The sequence below is a fragment of the Thamnophis sirtalis genome, unplaced genomic scaffold (genome assembly GCF_051295495.1).
Source record: "Thamnophis sirtalis isolate CommonGarterSnake01/CBP01778 unplaced genomic scaffold, rThaSir2_p1.2 scaffold_7, whole genome shotgun sequence".
Classification (NCBI taxonomy): Eukaryota; Metazoa; Chordata; class Lepidosauria; order Squamata; family Natricidae; genus Thamnophis; species Thamnophis sirtalis.
The window spans coordinates 75,814,698-75,836,487 of NW_028261387.1; the positions used below are offsets into that span (position 1 = coordinate 75,814,698).

The 21,790-nt window shown below is 44.7% G+C and overlaps 1 protein-coding gene across 1 annotated transcript; it reads left to right on the top strand.

Annotated features, from left to right (window-relative positions):
* The first annotated feature begins 1,707 nt into the window (after window positions 1-1,707).
* Window positions 1,708-19,917, top strand: LOC106539552 (somatomedin-B and thrombospondin type-1 domain-containing protein). Its single transcript, XM_014054358.2, has 5 exons — window positions 1,708-2,443; window positions 8,097-8,291; window positions 11,202-11,280; window positions 13,230-13,406; window positions 18,310-19,917. The coding sequence occupies exons 1-5, from the start codon at window positions 2,209-2,211 to the stop codon at window positions 18,425-18,427; spliced, it is 804 nt and encodes a 267-aa protein (XP_013909833.2). The 5' UTR covers window positions 1,708-2,208; the 3' UTR covers window positions 18,428-19,917.
* The last annotated feature ends 1,873 nt before the right edge of the window (window positions 19,918-21,790 follow it).

The window sequence follows — 21,790 nt, forward strand, 5'->3', positions numbered from 1 at the left end:
TCAAACGGTTTTAAGATCTACTGGCTTAGTCAATGATGAGGTTGGTGGTATAGTCTGGACATGGCATCTGCCCAGTTGCTATTAATCACTTTAAGTTGCATCAGGACTGTCCTTTCCCTCTGTGAGCATTTCAGGTTGGGCACCAGGATTAAAGCAGAGTTCTGCCCACAATGCAAAGTGTTGGTTACCTCTTATGCAGGCTCCTTCTGAATATGGGTTTATGAGCTCTCAATCACTTGTTCCCTGGTCACATCTTGTTTGGATTACTGCAGTAAACTCTACATGCAGCAATTCTGGATAACAGTTCTGGATAACCCTAGGGTGGTGCATGTAACACCTCCTTCACCACTGTGCCCTTCTCCACTCATGTAAACCAGTCAATCAGGCTAGCAGGGTGTGTGTGTGTATGTGTGTGTGTGTGTGTTTGTGTAAACTGTCAAGCTAACAATCACAATCAAAGGTTCAGAAACCATCTTTTTTTCCTTGCATAAAGGTAAAGGTTCCCTTCGCACATATGTGCTTGTCCTTCCCGACTCTAGGGGGCGATGCTCATCTCCGTTTCAAAGCCGAAGAGCCAGCATCTCTGTGGTCATGTGGCTGGCATGACTAGATGCCGAAGGCGCACGGAACGCTGTTACCTTCCCACCAAAGGTGGTTCCTATTTTTCTACTTGCATTTTTATGTGCTTTCGAACTGCTAGGTTGGCAGAAGCTGGGACAAGAAAAGGGAGCTCACTCCGTTAGGGATTTGAACCGTCGGCCTTTCTGATCGACAAGTTCAGCGTCTTAGCCACTGAGCCACCACGTCCCCTGTTTCCTTGCATGGATACTCATAAAAGAGTCAAAGTTTTCATCAGGCAAGCATCAGACTTTTTTTACTTGTTTCACACCCACACTCACACATATGGGTTCCCCTGCAGGCTAATGTGAAACACATTAGGGAAACAGTCCCACACCCCGTCTATCCTTCAGCACACCTGCCCCCAGACCTCCCACCCCTGGCCGCTCTTCCCACACCCAGAAGAGTAGTTAAAGCCTCTCCCAGTTGGAAGGGAAAGAAAGTGTGGCAAAAACCCTTGGGTTGCCTTCCTTCACTTCTCCAGCACGAAAACCCGTAAGAGGGCATTTACTCATCAGCCTCATGACTGAGCACAGGGTTCAGCAACCAGCGCTTGCCATTTTACATGAGCTGGCTTCTCTGCCAAACCTCCCGAATTACGAGGAAAGCCCTTGAATGTGGATCCCCAGGCAGTATCCTAGAAAGAAAGAAAGAAGAAAGAAAGAAGAAAGAAAGAAAGAAAGAAAGAAAGAAAGAAAGAAAGAAAGAAGGAAAGAAGGAGAGGAAAGAAGGAGAGGAAAGGAAGGAAGGACTACAAACCTGGCACTAGACGCAGTTTAGGAGAGATCTGGAGGTCATCTAGTCCAACCCAGTCCAGTAGGACATTGTTAAAGTGAGTTTCTGTCTTTTGATCCCCCCTGGCCCCCCCAGTCACAAGACCCACCAAGCCACGTCCACAGAACCGGTAGTAAAAAAAAAGTATTAGATTTCACCACTGATCCCAAGTCAAAAGAAAAATCCCTTACAAAGTTCGCCGCTGCCTCCCTTGGCAAACACGCCTTACTTTGGAGTCACGGCTTCCTTCCCCTCCAGCCAGTCCAGGTGACTGGAAGGCGTCGACCGGCTCGATTCCTTTAAGCGCTCCTGAGCGGAATCCACACAGAAAAGGCAAAGGTCAGACTCGGGCAGGATTGGTCGGCAGTTAATCGCAGGCTCGAGTCAGCAGCTGGAACTCCGAAGATCAACTTTCGGGCCTTTTCTTGCGCGGATCCTCCACCGGGTGGGCGCAAGCCGCCCCGCCAAGATTGCGCAGGGAACTGTCGGGGTGGCTCGGAGAAGCAGCCCTACAAACCGGACCTCTTTTTTTTCCCCCTTTCGGGGGCTGCTTTCAGATTTTATGGGCCGAAACGCGCGGGAAATCCCTCTTCCGTGGTAAACAGGATTAGGATCCCCTCCGCGCGTGGGGAGCGGCAACTTGGAAGGCATCGCCCCGGGGCGCTGCATTTTTGGCGGGGCCGGGGCGCCCTCTCTTACGTCACCTCGGATTAAACGCGGCTGGCTCGGCAGCAGCAGGAGGCTGGTGCGAGGCGCTGCACGGCAACCCGCGTTTTTCTTCTCCGTGGCTTTTCTTTCCCACCGGCCGGGACAGCCATGCCGGTGACCCGCGGCTGTGGGAGCCTGGCGGGCGCTCTGCTCTTCTCCGCCTTGCTGGCCGCGGCGGGAGCGCAGGGCGGCTGCGGCGAGCTGGGGCGCTGCTGCTCGGGCAGGAGCCTGGAGTGCGCGAGCGCCGGTTGGCGACCCGACGGATCCTACGGGCTCTGCTATTGCGACCAGGCTTGCCTTTCCACCCTGGATTGCTGCGGCGACTACCGGCACTTCTGCCCAGGTGCGTCTCCGCGCGGGCCGGGGCGGGCGGGCAAGGAGCGTGCCAGGTAAAGCGAGCCTGGAGGGGAGAAGAGCTGGTTCCCGCCTGCTTCTCCCACGCTCTTTTCTTCGGAGCTCTTTCGTCTCCGCGGCTTAATTTCAGAATAGCAGAGTTGGAAGGGACCTTATAGGTCATCTAGTCCAACCCCCCACCCAAGCAGGAGACCCTACACCATTTCTGACAGATGGCAGTCCAATCTCTTCTTGAAAGTCTCAAGTGATGAAGCTTCCACAACTTTGGAAGGCAACTTTTGTTGATTGCTCTCACTGTCAGAAAATGGCTCCTTATTTCTGGGTTGAATCTCTCCTTGATCAGTTTCCATCCATTAAATTAATAATTAAAAGTCTAATACAGTTATTTATGGATATTATCAAGTTTGAGGTTATGTTATAGCTTCTCTCGCCCGCGCCTTGGAGGTGCCACTGCTGCGTCTTGGGGGCGAGGGGCCTGGCAACATTGGGAGTTAGATACAGGTACAGATTAACAGAGTTGGAAGGGAATTTATAGGTCATCTAGTCCAACCCCTCCCCCCCTCCAAGCAGACCTTACACCGTTTCTGACAGATGGCAGTCCAGTCTCATCTTCAAAGCTTCCAGTGAGGAAGCTCCCACAACTTCTGAAGGCAACTTCTGTTCCATGGGTTGATTGCTCTCTCTCCCTGTCAGAAAATTTCTAAGCTTGCTCAGCCTGTTGCTCTGATGACTCCCAAAAGAAATCCAGGAATGGTAGTTTTTACATAATATCTGAAAGGACCAGATCAGGGCAGAATGACCTAGGAAATTGACCATTTTTTTTGGGGGGGGGGAATGTTAGATCCTCACAGTACCATACAAATGGAGCAGTCGAGTGAAGATTGGGGCCGACTGGAATAGGCAACAGTTTAGGCTTACAAAGATATTGCTTGCTTTGTCATGCTGTGCCTTTGGTCCCTTGGTTAAAAATGGGAGGTTTTCAGCTGTGTCTTCCAAGAATGTTTAATACTCACCAATGCCAGGAATAACAGGAATAATGAATGAAAGTAGAATGTATGTATGTATGTATGTATGTATGTATGTATGTATGTATGTATGTATGTAAGTAACATTAGGTTATAGGGATTATAAATGTAAAAAGAAGACAGCAAGTGTAAAACGAATAGAAAGCATGTATGATGGGAGATACAGATGTCTTAGGAATGGAAAGAATGGTTGTTGAATATGGTCTTTTATGTTTTGTTTTATAAAAAGCTCAATAAAAATTATTTATAAAAAAAATAGTCACCAATGCCCATGGAAATGTGACAATTTCAAGGACCAGTGGTGAGGTCATAAGTGCAGGACCAGTTATAAGTCACTTTTTTCAGTAGCATTGTAACTTTGAATGGTCATTAAACAAATGGTTGTAAGTTGAGGATTACCTGTACATTGCCAAAAAGCTTCAAGGGCTAATCTAGGCAGTTGCCAGGAGATCCCATTTACTGGAAGGTATTATAAAGACATTCAAGCTTTTACTGGAATTTTACTCCACAGGTCTTCGCATGTGATGGCCACGTTAGAATGTGTTTAGCTTTAGAGCAATCTTGGCTTGGCAGCAACTGTGAAAAGAAAGGTAGTAAAATGGGACACGTCTCACTTAACAACTGTCTTGCTTAGCAGTGGAAATTTTGGGCTCAATTGTGGACATAAGTCAAGGACTAACTGTATAGTTCTTTTGCCTATTACCATTTCAGAGATGTGACCTTCCAGTCTCTTCTAACTCCCCCTAAAGAATATTGACATTTGCCCCAACAAAGATATTTATACATCTCAGAAAGGCAGGTAGTCCTCGACTTACAACAGTTTGTTTTGTGATCGTTCAAAGTTACAACAGCACTGAAAAAAGTGCTGTTGTAACTTATTTTTTATACTTATGACCGATGCAGCATCCCCATGGTCATGTGATTTACACTGAGATGCTTGACAACTAACTTGCATTTATGACGGTTGCAGTGTCCCTGGGTCATGTGATCCCCTTTTACGACCTTCTGACAAGCAAAGTCAATGGGGAAACCAGATTCACTTAACAACCATGTTACTAATTTTATAGCTGCAATGATTCTTCTAAGAAATGTAAGAAAAGTCATAAAATGGGGCAAAACTCATTTAACAAATTTCTCACTTAGCAACATAAATTCTGGGCTCCAATGTGGTCATAGGTCAAGGACTATCTATGTTTTATTTTTCTCAATTGACATTAATGCTTCAAAGCATTTGTTTCATTTTCTGGTTTCTTCCAGAAAAGTTTTGCAAGTTCCATTATCCCCAGCCCAGAGAGAAATGCTTAGCCTGAAAATAATTATTGACGATGCTCTTTAGGAGAGCCTTCCAATCTGGGACCTTGAAGATAGACTGGGGATTCTGAAAATCATAGGCCTGGCCTATGTTGGATAGTACTACAGTTGGGAAGGCCATGAGGGCTGGAATCTTGGTGTAAGATATAAAATCAAAGAAGCCTCCGGTGATGCTTAATGCAGAAACCTGCTGTGTAATTCTCCTATTATAAATGTACTCTCCTTCATTCCTCGCAAGTTTATGAAACTTAATGAATTAATTTCCATAGTTCTTCCTCCCCACACTGGTTGTTTCGTTTTTATTACAACCATTGAACTCTTATTTTTTGATAACCAATCAAAGGTTGATTTAAGTACTATATTGTATCCTCTAATACTGCCATCTTCTGGTGTTCTGTGGGTATAGCACGATCTTTGGAGTGGAATAAGATCAGGGACCTCAATGTTTCTCGTGAAGGTCAGCGGAATGCTTGTTTGCAAAGTAGTCTATATTTGAATTCGCGCTCTCCGAAATTCCGTGTCATCTTGCTTTGCTAAAGATCAAAGTGATTTAGCCCAGTTTTCCCAACCACCTCTACTTAGATCTGCAATTTATAGAACTTCCCAGCTAGCACTGCCAAGTGCTTTACTTTGGGTTCAAGCAGGAGAACTCAGAAGATGTTTCTTTTATAAAACGCTGAAACCGTATACAGTACATGCAAGCAGAGCCAGGGTTTATTGTACTGTACGTTTTATTGACAGCCACAGTTGGCTGGGTTATCAGAGCTAGTGAAATGGAGTATAAGATGCCAGGAAGGAACAAGGAGATTGAAGTTCTAGTAGTATATCCTTAACCACAGAAGTCAGCTGATGACTTTGGTCCAGTTACTCCCTCTGTGCTGTAATCAGTACCGGGCTCTGAAACAAGCTAGCTGAAAAACAAAACCTGCATCAAGTACAGATACGCTTTGCTGAATTAGGTGAGCACAAAACAGGCGGATCCTGCAGCTAAGGGAGATACGCACTAAGAACAACAACAACAACTCCAAGTTGCTGTTGTGGGGAAAATAGGAGGAAGGACTGGCTGTGTAGTCTTGAGCTCCTGCGTGAAAGGTGGGATATTTTTTATAAGCAAACAAAACAAACCAACCCTGGTTTACAAATTTCAGTGACTGGATTTGTGCCACATGCTAAACACAAAGCACAAAACTTTGTGTCTTGGAGGATTTTCGAGAAGCGAATTCATTTTTGAGTGTTAAAAGTTGAAAATACAGAATAAAAAACCTTGCCGGTGGCTACAGAGCTTTGGGCCCATTATTATGTTTCCGTTTCACCTAATATTCACATGAAAGCTGTGGGGATAAATTGGAGGAAGGTACACTGCTTTGAACTCAGAAAAGATAGGATATAAATGTAATAAATCTGTAGGTGAACATGGACTGTAGTGCTTCATCTTGTAGCTGGGAAATCACATTTATGAATATTCCTCCTGTAAATGAAACAACCTACCCTGTAGTTAGAAAATCAACATAACAAAAACATTTAGAAAGTCTTTTTAACTTGTGGAGGTTTTGATTGCCCTTCAATCTATCAGCCTCAATATGTAAACTAAGCCATGCTTCTAAAATACTAAAATATCTAAATAACAGGCATCTATGACCATAGTTGTGATCAGAATCACTGTGGCAAAGTTGTTAAATGAGTTACACCCAGTTTGATGAGCTTTTTTTTGTCATTGTAGTTAATCAAACTGCAGTTATTAAGTGAATCATGCTTTTGTGGCTTCCTTCGTGCAAATCTGGCCTCCTCCATTGACTTTGCTTGTCAGAAGCTGGCTGGGAAAGTTGCAAAGGGGAATCGCATGTCCTAGAACACTGCAACTGTAAATATATGCCAGCTAGTGCCCAGATTTTGATCACGTAATTGTGGGGATGCTGTGATGGTTATAAGCGCGATTGTAAATCACCTTTTTCAGTGCTGTTGCAACTTAGAACCATGGCTAAATGGTTATAGCTCGAGGACAACCTATAAACCACAACATGCTCAGATACTTGCTTAGCAGGAATGATTTGAGATTCTCTTTCTGGGATGTTCACCTGATACCGCATAGACTGGATCTCAGTGTTGTGGCTTGTTGGCCACCGGCCCCTCCAGCAGCTGAATCAGAGGAGGAGACGTGGGAGTCCTGATTAGCATCAAGGCAACCTGAGAGCTCTGAGGGAGAAGATGGATTGGAGCTGGCAGAGAGAGAGACAGACAGACAGACAGAGGCAGAGCCTGGGCCATCCGTCAGCCCCCAGATGGAGAGTCAACAGCCCCCAGGTCTAGAGGTGGCTGATGAGGAAGAGGAGGAACACCTGGGTCCTGGGCCTGACATACGGATGTGCAGAAGGCAGGAGAGGAGAGCAGTGGAAAGTTGTGGGCCGATACTGGGGAATCTCGACTTGTATGGCTGTATGACTTGTGTATTTTAATTACGTGTATTGTGTTTGTATCTCCTTTTCCCCTTTTGAGTTGTTCGCCGCCCTGAGTCCCTTCCGGAGAAGGGCAGCATACAAATAAAGTAAATCTTAATCTTAATCTTAAGGAAGAGCCAATGCTGTTAGCGAGGCCCCACCCTAGCTCTTGGGATAAAAGGCAGTGGTTGGACATGAATAAATGTGGCAGACAACTACCATATTTTTCAGAGTATAAGACGCACCAGAATATAAGACACACCAAGATTTTGAAAAAGTATATTTTTAAAAAAGTTTTTGCACTCTGCAGACCTCTGAAACCCACTGCACGCCTCATTTTTTGTGGAAAACAGGGCATGTGGAGAGTTTGAGAGGCCCTCAAAGTGCTCCTGGGGCTTGGGGGGGGGGGGAAACGAGCAAAAATGGGCCTGTTTTTCCCCCAAAAAAGGGCATGCATAGGCTTTAGGAGGCTTATACTCTTGGGGACTTGGGCGGTGGCAAAAATGAAAAACGTTTTTCACCCATTTTTGCCCTCCCCAGCCCTCAGGAACATTTTGCAGACCTCCCAAACCGTCTGCACGTCCATTTATGTGAAGGGGGTGGGGTTCAGGGAGGCCAAAAAATGCTGTGTTCAGTGTATAAGACGCACCCAGATTTTCACCTTTTTTGGGGGGAAAAGGTGTGTCTTATACTCAAAAAATACGGTATTCATCTTCTGGCAGACTTGTTAGCCTGCAAGAGAAACTTTTTGTTCGGGCTGCCGGCATTCCTAATAAAGGAATCTGTTGAGTTCACGTCAGAGGGTTTGTTGTGTTTGAGGAGCTGGGTAGAACACCCAGCTTTTAGAAGTAACATCTTATTCTTTCTGCAGAGGTTTCCTGCCTGGTCTCTGCCTGGAGTGAATGGAGTGGGTGTGCTGAACGCTGCAAGGCAGCTTACCGCCTCCGAAGGCGACAGGTGATCCAGGAGCCCAGAAACGGTGGAGAAGCTTGCCCCCCTCTTGAAGAGAAGGCTGGCTGTCTGGAGTATTGGACTCAGCAAGGAACATTGTGCAAGGACTCCATTCGTAAGTGGGGGAAGGCAGTTCAAATCCTCCTTTAAGTACCTTTTAACCACACTGCAAATCTTTTTGGAATATTTATGATGGCCCTTATTTTTATAATTGCATAATACTAAATGTCAGTTTGAGAGATGGGTCTGATTCCGCTAAGCACAGAGACTGTTAGCTGGAATGTTACATGGACCATTTCTGTGAAGGAATAAGGAAGAGGCGATAGGCAAATCTGGATTCTTACATGACTTGGACTCCGTCTGTGCTGTAGTCCCTGCTCTATAATTACTTTAATTGGAACTTACCTTCCATGATGTTATTGCAAGACGTTCCCATGTGCATAAAAATAGCAATATTAAATATAATTTTGTTCTCGCTTTAACCTTTAGTTTCCAGCAAAAGGCAACTGGGCCCTGCAAGAATCAGCATAATTATTGTGAAAGGCCGCTATGATCAGGTAGAAAGAACCTCCAGGTAGATGGATCCCTTTCGTACCAAGCTTAGGAACAAATCAGGCAGAATCCAATCAAGAGTTGCTGAGAATAGTGAAGCTGTTGCTCTGCACTAAGTACAGTATCTTGGAAGGTTATTCACGCAAGAGTGATCAGACCTCTGCTGAAACCAAGAATAGGACAAGGACAAAGAACAAGAATTAAAAGAAAGGAGATACTGGCTGACTATCAGAAATAATTTATTAGTGGTTAAGAGCTGTTAAGCAGTGGAATGATTTATCTAGAGCAGCCCTGGTTTCTCCCCATTGGAGGTTTTCAAGGAGGTTAAATGATTACCTGCCGAAGATGATTCATTGCGTTCTGGTATGAAGAGGAGGGCGTTGGACTAGATGATTAATGGAACGTTCCCAACTCATACATATTTTTATGATCTATTCTAGCATTTTAGAAGGTATGCTGAGAAAGCGATGGCTGTTCTATTGACACGAATTAATTAGCCAAAGTAGGAACGCTATTGTACCCTTATGCCTGTTTCCTTGTAATCACAATGAAGCATCATTTCCATCTGCATTTGAACAATGTCCTATTTATTTTATCACCTCCAGTTCTTCGATGAACCAAGGAACAGGCTGGATTTTAGAGTTCTCAACTGTTGTGGAGGCCGTTGGGATCCATAAAACTCTTAAGGAATAAGCTAGTTTAGCAGGTCCACTGTTCTTGTGAAAGGAGAAGGTTACTGCCTGCCTGATTTCTCCAGATAATGATTTATGATCATAAGGATATAGATCAGGGGTGTCAAACCCGATTTCATTGAGGGCAGCATCAAGGTTGTGTTTGAACTTGGGGACCGGGTGGGCATGGCCAGGGTGGGTGTGGCCATCTCAATGCCAATCGTGTCGGGCCTGTGTTGGCCTGAGCGTTCTGTCAGTGAAAATGGAGCTCGGGAGGCTGGGATGGCTTCCTGCAACCCTCTGCCAGCGAAAAGGGAGCTTGGGAGGGCTGCCTTCCCCAGCTCCGTTTTCGCTGGCAGAGGGTTGCAAGAAGCCATCACAGCCTCCAGAGCTCCATTTTCGCTGGTAGAGGCACCACAGGCTGGGCCTTTGCTTTTTCCAGGTCTGCCCTGTGGGCCTGATCTAAACACCCCACAGGCTGGATGCAGCCTGCGGGCTTTGAGTTTGACACCCCCAATATAGATCCATACTCGGATTTGGTCCAAAATCAACATCAAGAGTATTTTCTGCAAGATACGTTGGGCCAATGACATATGCTCAAAACAGAATGCCTCTTTAGATTTTGATGGTTCCATGCCTCACACCTTTGTCCTTGCAGCTCAGGACTGTTAGGAATTATAGTTCTGCAAGAACGGGGGAAGCAGAGGCTCCTCATCTCAGGCATATGGAAATACTTGTGTCAAGGTATCATAAAACCTTGAATTGGCTTCTAAAGCATCAGTGAATATGGAGCTCCCCTAGGAGAGTGATGGCTAACCTTTTCTGGACCCACTGCCAAAATCATGAATGTGCATGCGCACACCCGAACCCAAAATGCAATGTGCGTGTTGCCCACCACGTGCACCCCTGAATTTGTGCGTGTGGCCCCCTGCATGTGCCTCGCACATGCACGTGCATGAGTTCCTCCTGCACATGCATGCATGCCCCCCCACATGCGCACTTCCCCCCTGCCCCCCCTACTCACTGTACATGTGCGGCAGACGAGCTCCTGGCTGACAGGAGGCACACGTGCATGCATGGTGGAGCTGTACTGGGGCGACAGGTTGCGTGCCCACAGAGAGGGCACTGTGTGCCACTTCTGGTGTACATGCCATTAGGTACGCCATCACGGCCCTAGGAAAACAACCAGAAAATGGATAGGCAATTGTAGCTCTATATCAGCAGAATCCATGACATGACACTCTAGCTCAGGAGGAAGAACAAATGGGTCTCCTATGGAAGAATTTGGCGCAAGTGAAAGCTGTGCTGTTCCTTAGCTGGTCCAAATAGGCATGGCTATATTAGAAAAAATAAAAATAGTTGTTTTTCTGTGTTGTTAGTCTGGGTTAAAAAGTTTAATTAGTTACGGTTAGCTATTTTTTCCTTAAAAAACAAAACACGGTTGAGACCCAAATAAAATTTATGGCGATCAATTCAAATGTATTGCATTTCTTGCTACCGAACTATGGTGGGTTATTAAAATAGCTTCCTTCCTTCTACAGTGATAATAGGTAGGCCTGTTCCAACAAGAAAGAAACGGGATGAAAATTTCCCAATTCTGCAGCTGATGAATAATTATTTGTGATCTGGAATTGTGGGAGAAAATGTGCCTTTGGTTTCCCACTTGCAAACAACAACAAGGCATTAAACTCCATGAGCCTCCCAGTCTTTCATTATTCTGCTGATGTAAATGAGTTTGTGGGTGCAGTTTTCACTGACTGGTTGTTGTGGTTTTCTTCCCTTCTTCCCCTTCATGTATTCAGTCCCAGCATTAATAACCACCGGAGGCTACGGGAAAGCAAGGAGAAAGCGTGCTGTGGTCAGCGGAAAAGAAAGAGTTGGGTAAGTTCTGTATTTTGGCATTAAAAATCTATTGTTTTGCCTCCTTTAGTTGCACTGAACTGCATGGGGAATAATAGTACTGTAGTTAACAATCTCGACACTGAGAGAGACTTTATAGTCTTAAGTGCATGGCCCTAGCCCTAATTCCCCCCTGTGGTGGCCCACTAGTGGCCAGCAGAGCTGGCAGTAGATTCGGACAGTGAGGAGGTTGACGAGGAGCATGGATCAGTCCTGGAGTCTGGGGAAGGCTCTGATGAGGGCTCTGTGTCGTAGGCAGAGAGGGGGCCAGAGCCATACGGCAGTTATCAGCTGCCTTCAGATCAAATATCAGTGAGGCAGACAAACAGCTGGAGCCTGTTCCCAGTGTGTGCATGCACAGAGTTGCCAGATGAAGGGAAAAGCTAAAGAACAGGGGTCGACTTGGGAGTAAGTCCATAGGTGGACGATGAATGGCCCCTCCCAGAGGAAATAAAAGAGGAGCGAAAGGGGACTGGAGTTTGCAGGAGACAATTAGTTCGCTTAATTGGTTCGTGACTCTCTGAGACTCCTTGCCAAATTTTGCGGATATCGGCCTGTCAGGTCTCCAAGCCAGATAAGGTCTGTGACTGTACATCCTCCCTTGAAAGACTTTGCTGGATGTGAATGAGCAGAATTCACAGTAAATTAAGAAAAGGGTTTTTTGTCGGGACCAGGAGTTTGCTTCATGCTCTTGGGAAGCCTCGGTCAGAACATCCCCCAGCAGATCTTGCCTTCTCAGTCTCCTCACTTCTTCTACAGGTAGTCCTCTACTTACAACCGGTCACTTAGTGACCTTTCAGAGTTACAATGGATCTTCCCAGGGTTACTTACGACCTAAATTCAAAGTTCTAACAGCCTCCTTGTGGTCACATGATCACAATTTAGGTGCTTGGCAACTGTCCCACATTTATGGCTGTTTGCAGCATCCTGCAATTGTGATCCTATTTATGATCTTTTTGCCAGAAACCAGGATTTTCTTTTTGTTTCTGGCTTAAACCAGAAACCGTGGAGGACAATGGATTTGATTAATGACCACTGCGTTCACTTAACAATCCTGGTGATTCACTTAACCACCACTACAAAAAAGTCATAAAATTATGCATGTAGCCTGTTTAATGCCCGGTATGGTATAATTTCCAGTCATTATTAAAATTTAAATTAAAGAATTAGTGCTATGGCCTAGAGGTGAGGGCGGTCACCTGTTTCCCTGAAAATAAGACCTCCCCAGATAATAAGTCCAATGGGCTTTTGAGCACATACGCTAAAATAAGCCCTCCCCTGAAAATTAGCCCTCTCCAAAAATATATGCAACACAGCAGCAACTATGAGGTGACCACATTCGCCACCTCCTGCACCTCAAAAATAATAAGACCTCCCCAAAAATAAGGCCATGTGCTTATTTTTTTGGGGGGGGGTTGTCAAAAGAAAATAAGAACCTGTTTTATTTTTGGGAAATTAGGTAGTTTCCAGGTAACCACATGAACATGTCCATGCAGTTTTCTTGACCACACTACAAATCTGAGCCGAGGTGGCGCAGTGGTTAGAGTGCAGTACTTCAGGCTACTTCAGCTGACTGCTAGCTGCAGTTCAGCAGTTCAAATCTCACCTGACTCAAAAGCTGACTCAGCCTTCCATCCTTCCGAGGTGGATAAAATGAGGACCCAGATTGGGGGCAATATGCTGACTCTGTAAACCGCTTAGAGAGGGCTGTAAAGTACTATAAAGCGGTATATAAGTTTAAGTGGTATGTGCTATTGCTAATCTGTTCTGCCAATATCTTTGTTGAGGATATATTTTTCCAGTTCCCAGTCTACTCTTCAATCCTACAATTCCCTGGTTTTATCTCCTCCAAGGGTTAACAACCTAATCTTGCTTAACTGGGTGAGATGAAGAAGAATTCTGGATCACTTCTTTGATCTCTTCTATGACAGGTATTGTGTTGAGTTCCAGCTCATGGCCATCACAGAAGGCTGCCTGCATGGGAATAGTTCCTATACTCACTGGATGAAGTATCTCAGTGAAGGACACACGGTGTGTGTGGAATGTCAACATCCAGCCCTAGATCGCAAGAGTCTACACTGCTCCGGGGATGGGAGTGGAGCTAAGAAGTAAGAATTAATTACGTCTTTTGCTTAGTGGGGAAATGTGTATTGGGTCATTTTAAGTTCATGTCACTCAAATGTTGTACTGCAAGAAAGAAATAATATAAAAGTGAGATTGAAAAGTCCTGGGTAACTGTTGTAGGGATTGTTGTTGCACATGTCCTATGGCTCTTTTTCTGGAGCTTCTGAAGATGCTATCCCAGAAAAGGTGCTAAATTTGTTATGCTATAATATGGGCTTGTTCATACATGCAAAAGCAAAACCTGTTTAACCTATATTGGGTGATAGATTCCTTGGTCTTGACACCAATAAAGCAATGTATCTGAGTTAATGTGAGAGGACTCTGCAGATGTGATGAACAAGCCAAGCCATCAGGTCTTCCTGCAGCAGCTGGATCATCAGTTGGGGAGGTCAAAAGGTCAAGATGGGTAGAACCATGCAATCAAAGCTTCACTCCTTTTAGACATGTTTGAACATATAAAAACCAACAGGACCTTGATTGTGGCCACCATTTTGGTTTTTTTAAAAAAAAAATATCTCTCCCATTGATACCCAAAATAGTAGCTACTAATAACATATACGGTGGCTAAATGGCTAAGATGCTGAGTTTATCGATCAGAAAGATCGGCAGTTCGGTGGTTCGAATCCCTAGCATCGCATAACTGAGTGAGCTCTTGTTACTTGTCCCAGCTTCTGCCAACCTAGCAGTTTGAAAGCACATAAAAAATGCAAGTAGAAAACTAGGGACCACTTTGGTAGGAAGGGAACAGCGTTCGCCTTCGGCATTTAGTCATGCCGGCCACATGACCACGGAGATGTCTTCGGACAGCACTGGTTTTTCGGCTTTGAAATGGAGATGAGCACTGCCCCCTAGAGTCGGGAACAACTAGCACATATGTGTGAGGGTAACCTTTACCTTTACTTTAATAACATGTACTTGTGAATTAGACATGCCTCAAGAAGACAGCAGGGAGCTAGGATACAGCAAAGGTCAACTGGGTTGGCAGAGTGCAGGGTGTTGAGAGTGACCATGGATGAAACTGGGGTGTCTGCAGCTTCCCAGGGCATGGCAAGACACCCCCAGAGCTGCATGGTTCTGGGCTGAGGCAGAGGGGAGATAGGTGAGTGGGAGGGGGAGTTGAAGCCACCCCCTAATCTTACTGAGGGTCAAGCTGGGAGAGACAAAGGCCAATAGTCAGCAACCTGCACTTATTGGTTCACAATTGGGGCAATTAGGATTGCAGTCGCTACAGTCATGCAACATCTCACTGTACAACGTCAGCACTTAGCGACATAAATTACTAGCAGTACAGGGGGCCCCTTGTCTCCTAGCACACACTGTTGCTGAGCTCTCATCCATAGTAGTCTACAGTGTACAGCAGTTAACAGCTTAATTCCCTCTTGCCTTTCACTGCTAATGAACTTAAGTTGCTTTGTTTCGGGACTTGAAATAAATTTTGCTTTATACATGAAATATGTTTATTAGAAGCAATAGATGTGTTTAGTACAAAACTAAAGCCCATCAGATACAATTTATTTATAGTATTAAGCAAGAAGATTAAGCATTTTCTGCATGCCTGGTTTCAGTATACAGCTGCAAAATTATTTCGATAGCGCCCAATAGCAGCAAGTATAACTAAAGCTATAAAATATAGTAAAAATGCAAGTGAAAGTTAAAAGCCTGATATAATTACGTTCTGCCCAGAAATAAATGTATGAGAAGGTGAAACTGAAAATGGAGAATTTCAGACTGCTAGGAGAAGGTCTCAAACTTTCATAAATGCATGACTGACGTATTTCATTTGTTCCATCTGGAGATGACTTGTAAGGATGAGCGAATCTTGCCTATTAATTATCACAAAGAGAACTTTTTGTTAAGCTGAGGTTTTAGGAATTGTAGCAGAGATGGGCTTCACTTAATTTAACAACCGGTTCGCCTAGTGCAAAATCGAAAATGTGAGCATGCACATGGGGCTTCAAACGCATGGCAATTTCATGCGCTTGGCTTCCAGCACACTTTCTCGAGCAGCCGCAGTGCAAGGCATGGAAATCAGCAGGGCTGCATGGGCAGCGAATCTTGTGACCCAGTGAGTGAGATATATAGGACGGGATGGCGCCAGGGCAGAGGGGGCGGAGATAGCACCAGGGGAGGGGGGCAGGCTCAGCCGGTGGTTGGAACTACTGGTTTGCCCGAACCGGCAGCAGACCCCCTCTGAATTGTAGTCTTATACATCTAAAAAGCACTAGGTTGGGAAAACTTGCTGCATGCATTTTGATAAAACAAATTAAGCAACGAATTAGAAAAATTGAAAAAGGGCAAGGATTAAGAGATGCATCTCTGTGTTACTTATGGAAGCAGAAATTAGAGCAAATTTGTGTACCAAACAAATTTTGCAAGCATCATTTTATTTTTTATTTGTTTCTTTTGTACAGTATTTCCTCCCCTGTTTTGGAAATATTTATGTAAATATTCTTGACAAACTAAAGTGTGATCCACACAGTTTCCTTTTACTGGCTTGAGGATGGATACTTACTGTTTATTGAGGACATCTTGATGCCAGGCTGAGGCGGGGGATGAATGTGATCTGGCATGAAAATAGTGGAAGAAGACTTTCTATGCAGTCATTCTAGGTTGCATGGAGAAAAGGGATGTTTGTATCAAAGAACTACTGGCTTTCAATTGGCCCACTGCAGGACTACCTTCTCCTATTTGGCCTCTGAGCCAGATGTCTTATTGTCTTATTTCTTTTTTCTATGAGACAAACAAACATCCAGGGTTCATTAATGTTTTGCTGTTTGGATATGTTGCTCTTCTTTTGCTCCCTAAAAACCAACCAACCAACCAACCAACAAACAAGAAAGTGTAATATGGTTGAACTACTACAGTTTCACCCCAGCCTCCAGGGAAATAGTTTCTCAGTGATGAAAGTGGCTTCATGGCTTCAGGACGTCAACTCATTTAATTCGCATGCGAGTATGGCTGCAATGTTTTGTTGAATCAGCTGAGCCATGCCTGGAATGTCTCGTGAGGTTTCACTTGGTGCAACTGGAGACATCTGTCAATATTCCTGTCCTCCTTGCTTCTTCCTGAAATAGACTTAAGAGACATTGATCAAATCTACGAGGGGATATGGTGACATGAAGACCTGCCTGCCATGATCACTTGAGAAGATAGAACAGTTGAGGAAAGTCTTTAGAAGGGAGGGCAAGAGGAGAACACACTCTGAAGATCATTCATCTATTCAAAGAATTCTGTGAAAGGATAGAATGGCTGGGAGATTTCCTCTTCCTTTTTAATGGCAAATAGGCGAATAGGATTGGAGCCAAAGTTTGGAGAAACCCATGGTTTACAGAAATAAATACCCTTTCAGCATCACACAGTTACTTCACATTTTTAGTGCCTTGGACAAATCGACTTTTAAGTTCATTTTGTGCCTTATCGATTTATTCAGTACATATGGGCTTAAGAAATAGATTCTAAAAGCTGCAATCAATTTGTACACTATACATCTTTGGTACTTAAACAGGCAGCCTTTTAAACGAGGGAGTATAATTTAGAGGGTTTTTAAAAAAAAATGAAATGCTACTGGAAGGTTCAGGCCTGATTAAGCACTACTGACATTTGCAAAAAGCGTGTGTTAGAAAAGCCAGTGTCTCTTGTTTGCGAAGATTAGCTGTTCCTTAGGATTTGCAGGAAGACATGGGAGTTATGGAATGCAGGTTTGCAACAGATGGTCATGTGCATACAGCTGGAGAAAGAAGGAAGGAAGGAAATGCTTGTCTAGGAATAACCTGCCACCATCGCTATCCAGATTTGCAACAGATTAAAAGACAGTCTGTACATACTACCCAGGGGTGGGCTTCAAAAATTTTAGCAACTGGGTCTCTGCCCGGTTGCTGGGTGGGCATGGGTGTGGCCTAGTCGGCCTCCTGCACCAAGGTTGTTTTTGCCCTCCCTGGGCTTCAGAGGCTTTCCTTGAGCCTTCGGGAGGGCAAAAATGGCCTACCCTGGGCTCCGAAGGCTCCCTGGAGGCCAGAAACAGGCCCATTTCTGGCCTTCCAGAGCCTCCGGGAGACTCGTTTCTCTCCCTCCCCAGCCTCTGTGTGGGCCCTGCACTTACCTGGCATTCAAAAAGGGTCGCTTGGAGACTCCTGGGAGGGGAGGGTGGGGTCAGCCAGGAGTGGGACTTGGGGGTTCACCGAACCGTGCAGAATCTTCGCTAGAGGATGGGCCGAACCTGAGCAAATCCAGAGCAGCCCACTAGTACTACCTTGGTCAAGTAGGGTCCAAGAAAAATTAGTTTTGCAGCCAAGATTTCTTCATCATATATTTCTGCAGTTGGATTGTAAAAGGTTCTATGTTATTAGGAATACAAAGGATCTGATTCAGAATCCTTAACTCAAGAAAAGGTAGTCATGTATACCAGGGTTTTCTCATCCTTGGCAACTGTAAGATAGGTGGACTTCAGCTCTCAGAATTCCCCAGCTAGCTATGGTGATGGGGGAATTCTGGGAGCTGAAGTCCACCCATGTCAAAGTTGCCAAGGTTGACAAACATCAAGCCTACTAAATGTCTATGGGGATTCTCAGTCATCCAGGTCACGGTTGTCCCAAAGGTGCTTTTTTTTCAAGAGGCAACTGGACTTTCTGTTTTTTCTTTGAAGACGTTTCACTTCTCATCCAAGAAGCTTCTTCAGCTCTGAAGAGAGAGACACTTGGATGAAAAGTGAAACGTCTTCAAAGAAAAATCAGAAGGTCCAGTTGCCTCTTCAAAAAACACCTTTGGGATCAATCCTACTAATTTCTGCTCTTGTTGGCAGTTGCTGTCTGGTATTCATGGCCCTCTTAGCCTTCTATCCTTGTTGAAATGGAAATACCACTTCATGGTATGCTCTGTTTTGTTTTACAGGAACCAGCTACTGCACTGGCAGGCTGTAGGGAATCCGAGATGCAGAGGCACCTGGAAGAGGGTTCTTCAGAGGGATACTTGCACTTGTCCTTCAGTTCACAGCTTCTTGTTCATCTGACTTTCATACGATGCCACCAACTTTGATTTTGTCACTACTGTAGTTCTCATTTACAGAAATTCAGGAGATAATATGGAACCTGCTGCGTGGACTTTTCAACATTCTTCCAATGTCTGAAGCCCTACCTCTCACTCCCAATATTTTATATTTCAAAGTATATTGAATAGCAGGATTTAAAGAAGAAGCATTGTAGGAGAGACCTAGGATTGTTAAGGTTTTGTTCTGAAGGCAGACTCTGATCAATACGGATGGGTAACCTTGTCAGGACTCAATTCGGATCACCCTCAAGGTGCATAAAGCAGTTTGCTCTGAAAATTAAAATATTTCACGTTTGTTCTGACCTAGGATTCCTGAGACAGTAACAAATCACATGCTTAGTCCCCAAACCTCTCTTTTTATTTAAATGGCTGTGAATTATGTTCATTCACAGTCCGTAATGATTCACAACCAGTTTGTAAAGAGTCCGACAGAAGTCTGCCACAGTCTTTCAGGATAAGGCTGATAAACACCCACCTTTATCTACCTTGAAACGTTGCCAAAGAACTAATTGCCAATTAGTTTTGCAAGGCCAAACAGAGCACAGAGTCAAACGGAGTTTCAAAGTTTAAACTGACCAGAACGAACAAAATTGCTTCCTGCAAAGTCTCACGTCCGTTCGCTCCTCTTTTATGTCTTATGGGAGGGGCCAATAATCTCCAAGCCTTATTCCCGAGTCACCCCTTTTGTCTTAACTCTTCTTGCCTTCTGGCAGCTCTGCACATGCGGGCACTGGGAACAGGCTCCCTCTGTTCCTCTGCCTTGCTGATGTCAGACTCTGGAGGCAGCACATAACTAACAAATGGCCCTGGTCCCCTCTTTGCCTCCGACGCAGAGCCCTTGTCCGAGCTTTCCCCAGACTCTAGGACTGGCCCATGTTCCTTCCCAACCTCCTCACTGTCTGACTCTCCTGCCAGCTCTGCACGCTGCCAGCGGCCCACAACAAAGTTGAGCTAATGTTCACATATTACTCACCAAGCTCTCTTTCTGAGTTTATCACTTCTTTCATTTCGACAAAGCTTATCTGCCTAAGACAGCTGCAGCGAAGCTGGAGTCAGTCAAAGAGGAGCTAAAGTGATGTAATCTTTCTGTTCTATGTCCCTCCTCGGACTTTTATAATCTCCTAAATCTTGTATCAGAGCCTGAGCTTAGGGAATTTTGGTAACATTTTTCACAATTAGTGCAGGATGGTTTCTGCATGTGCAGAGATAAAGCACTGGTGTGATACTGATCACAGAACTCAACTTCCCAAGAATCTCCTTCCCTTATATTTCAAAAAGCAAGTTTTTAGATTTTATGGCTACTGCCAAGCTGTGCTTGGAACTTTTAATGCCTGCTGTAAACATGGAAGCTGTTGATGGTTGGAAATGATTTCCAGGCATGTAACTTTTGGTTTCATGGAAAGTCCCCTCTTTTATATTTAAATTGCAATTGCTGAATAAATATATACTGTAGTTCCAGTATCCTTATTTTCATACAATTTGCACCAACAATAGATTTTAGGGTTTGTACTTTTATACAGAATTTCCTAATTGTTTTGCCTATACACAGTACAACTGAACTGGTGATCTGAGCTGATCCTGTATATTTTAAGTCATCTGCTTCATTTTTGGGAAACTGGAAAATATGCTGGTTGGTTTTTCATTCCTTGCCATATCGGTTCTCCTTCCTTAAGTTTCTGTACAAAACAAAAGGCCAAAGAAATATTAGTGTTTGGACAGTAATGATTGATGTGGTTCCTAGCAGGTTAATGGCAGCTTTAGGGAGGCCATTTATATTGGGAAAATTGCCTACAAGAATGACTAATCTCCTCTTCACAGTTTCTTCCACTGGGAAGCCCAATCGTGGATGTTCTTAATGGATCCTTGTGTTTGTATTTCTACGCCTCCCTGTGTCTTTCTTTGATTTTGATGAATAAGAAAATAAGGCATCTTTTGATTTGTCTGATCAAGGTAGAATTCAGATGTCTCTGGACTAGTTTGGTTTTCACTCATTCACATATGGAGATGGGGTGGGGTCACCAACCTTTTGGACCTCAGGGGCCACTAAATTTATAATTTTAAATCCCGCGGATCACTAATATGATCAGCCTAATGACTAGGTGGGCATGGCTAGGTGGTCACGTGACTGGGTGGGCGTGGTCAACTCTGTCACTCAAGTCGAGGGGCACCTCACCGGCTTCTAGTCGCCCCTCCCCTTCTAGCCACTCCTGGCCCCAACAGGAAGTAGTTGCTGGAGCTAAGCAGCCACCATGAGAAAGAGTTGGCAAAACAGCTGGCTCAGTTCAAATTGGATCTGGTTGAGAAGGAGGCTCAGCAGAAGCACCTCACCGAGGACTATGAGCATAAGCTTTCCAAGCAGAGGAAAGACCTGTGGAGTGCAAGACCAGGTACCGGCACCTGGAAGCTCAGCGGGCTGAGATGATCAACCAATTCCAGGCCATGATGCAGTCCCACTGGAACAAGGTCGTGCGACTCTTTGCCACTAGCTCCCCCCCCCAGCCTTTGCCCAAAGCTCCGCACAAGGAGGCTGAAGCAGACCCCAAGTTTTGCCCTTCTCTGACCTCCACAAAAAGAGACTGAAGGGGGAGACTCTGCAGCAACACAAATGTTCATTGCATATATCTGGCCCAGGGGCCGTAGTTTGAGGACCCCTGATTTAGTGCAATACAAAAAATGCAAATAATTGTTCTGTGGACCACCAACATTTTCTCACGGACCACCAGTTGGTGACTGCCGCTCTAGGGTAGGGATGAGGCAATCAGCTGCAAATAAGTTGGATAATATGTCAAGATCTTTTCGGTTTTTTGTAAGAGAGCTTAAGTTCCAGGTATGAAAATGACTTCCTTGGTGTCCTCGCCCATGGCTGCAGTATCTCGAAGGGCTCCAAGACAGCAACCTCCCTGAAAGAAGTTTTCATTCCTATTCAAAATTATGACAGTATAAGATTAAAGAATTTAAGAAACTTGAAATTTGATTTTTTTAAATGAAATGCTTTATATAGACAACTATGTGCTCTGTTAGTAATATTTGAATGGGATTATTCAGTTCAATAGCAGTAGCAATAGCACTTGGACTTATATACCGCTTTACGGTGCTTTCCAGCCCTCTCTAAGTGGGTTACAGAGTCAGCATATTGCCCCCAGCAATCTGGCTCCTCATTTTCCCCATCTCAAAAGGATAGGAGGCTGTGTCAAGCTTGGGTCTGGTGAGATTTCAAATGCCAAATTGCAGTCAGCCGGCAGTCAGCAGAAGTATCCTGCAGTACTGTACTCTAACCACTGCGTCACCATGGCGCCTATAATTAAATGATGATGATGATTACATT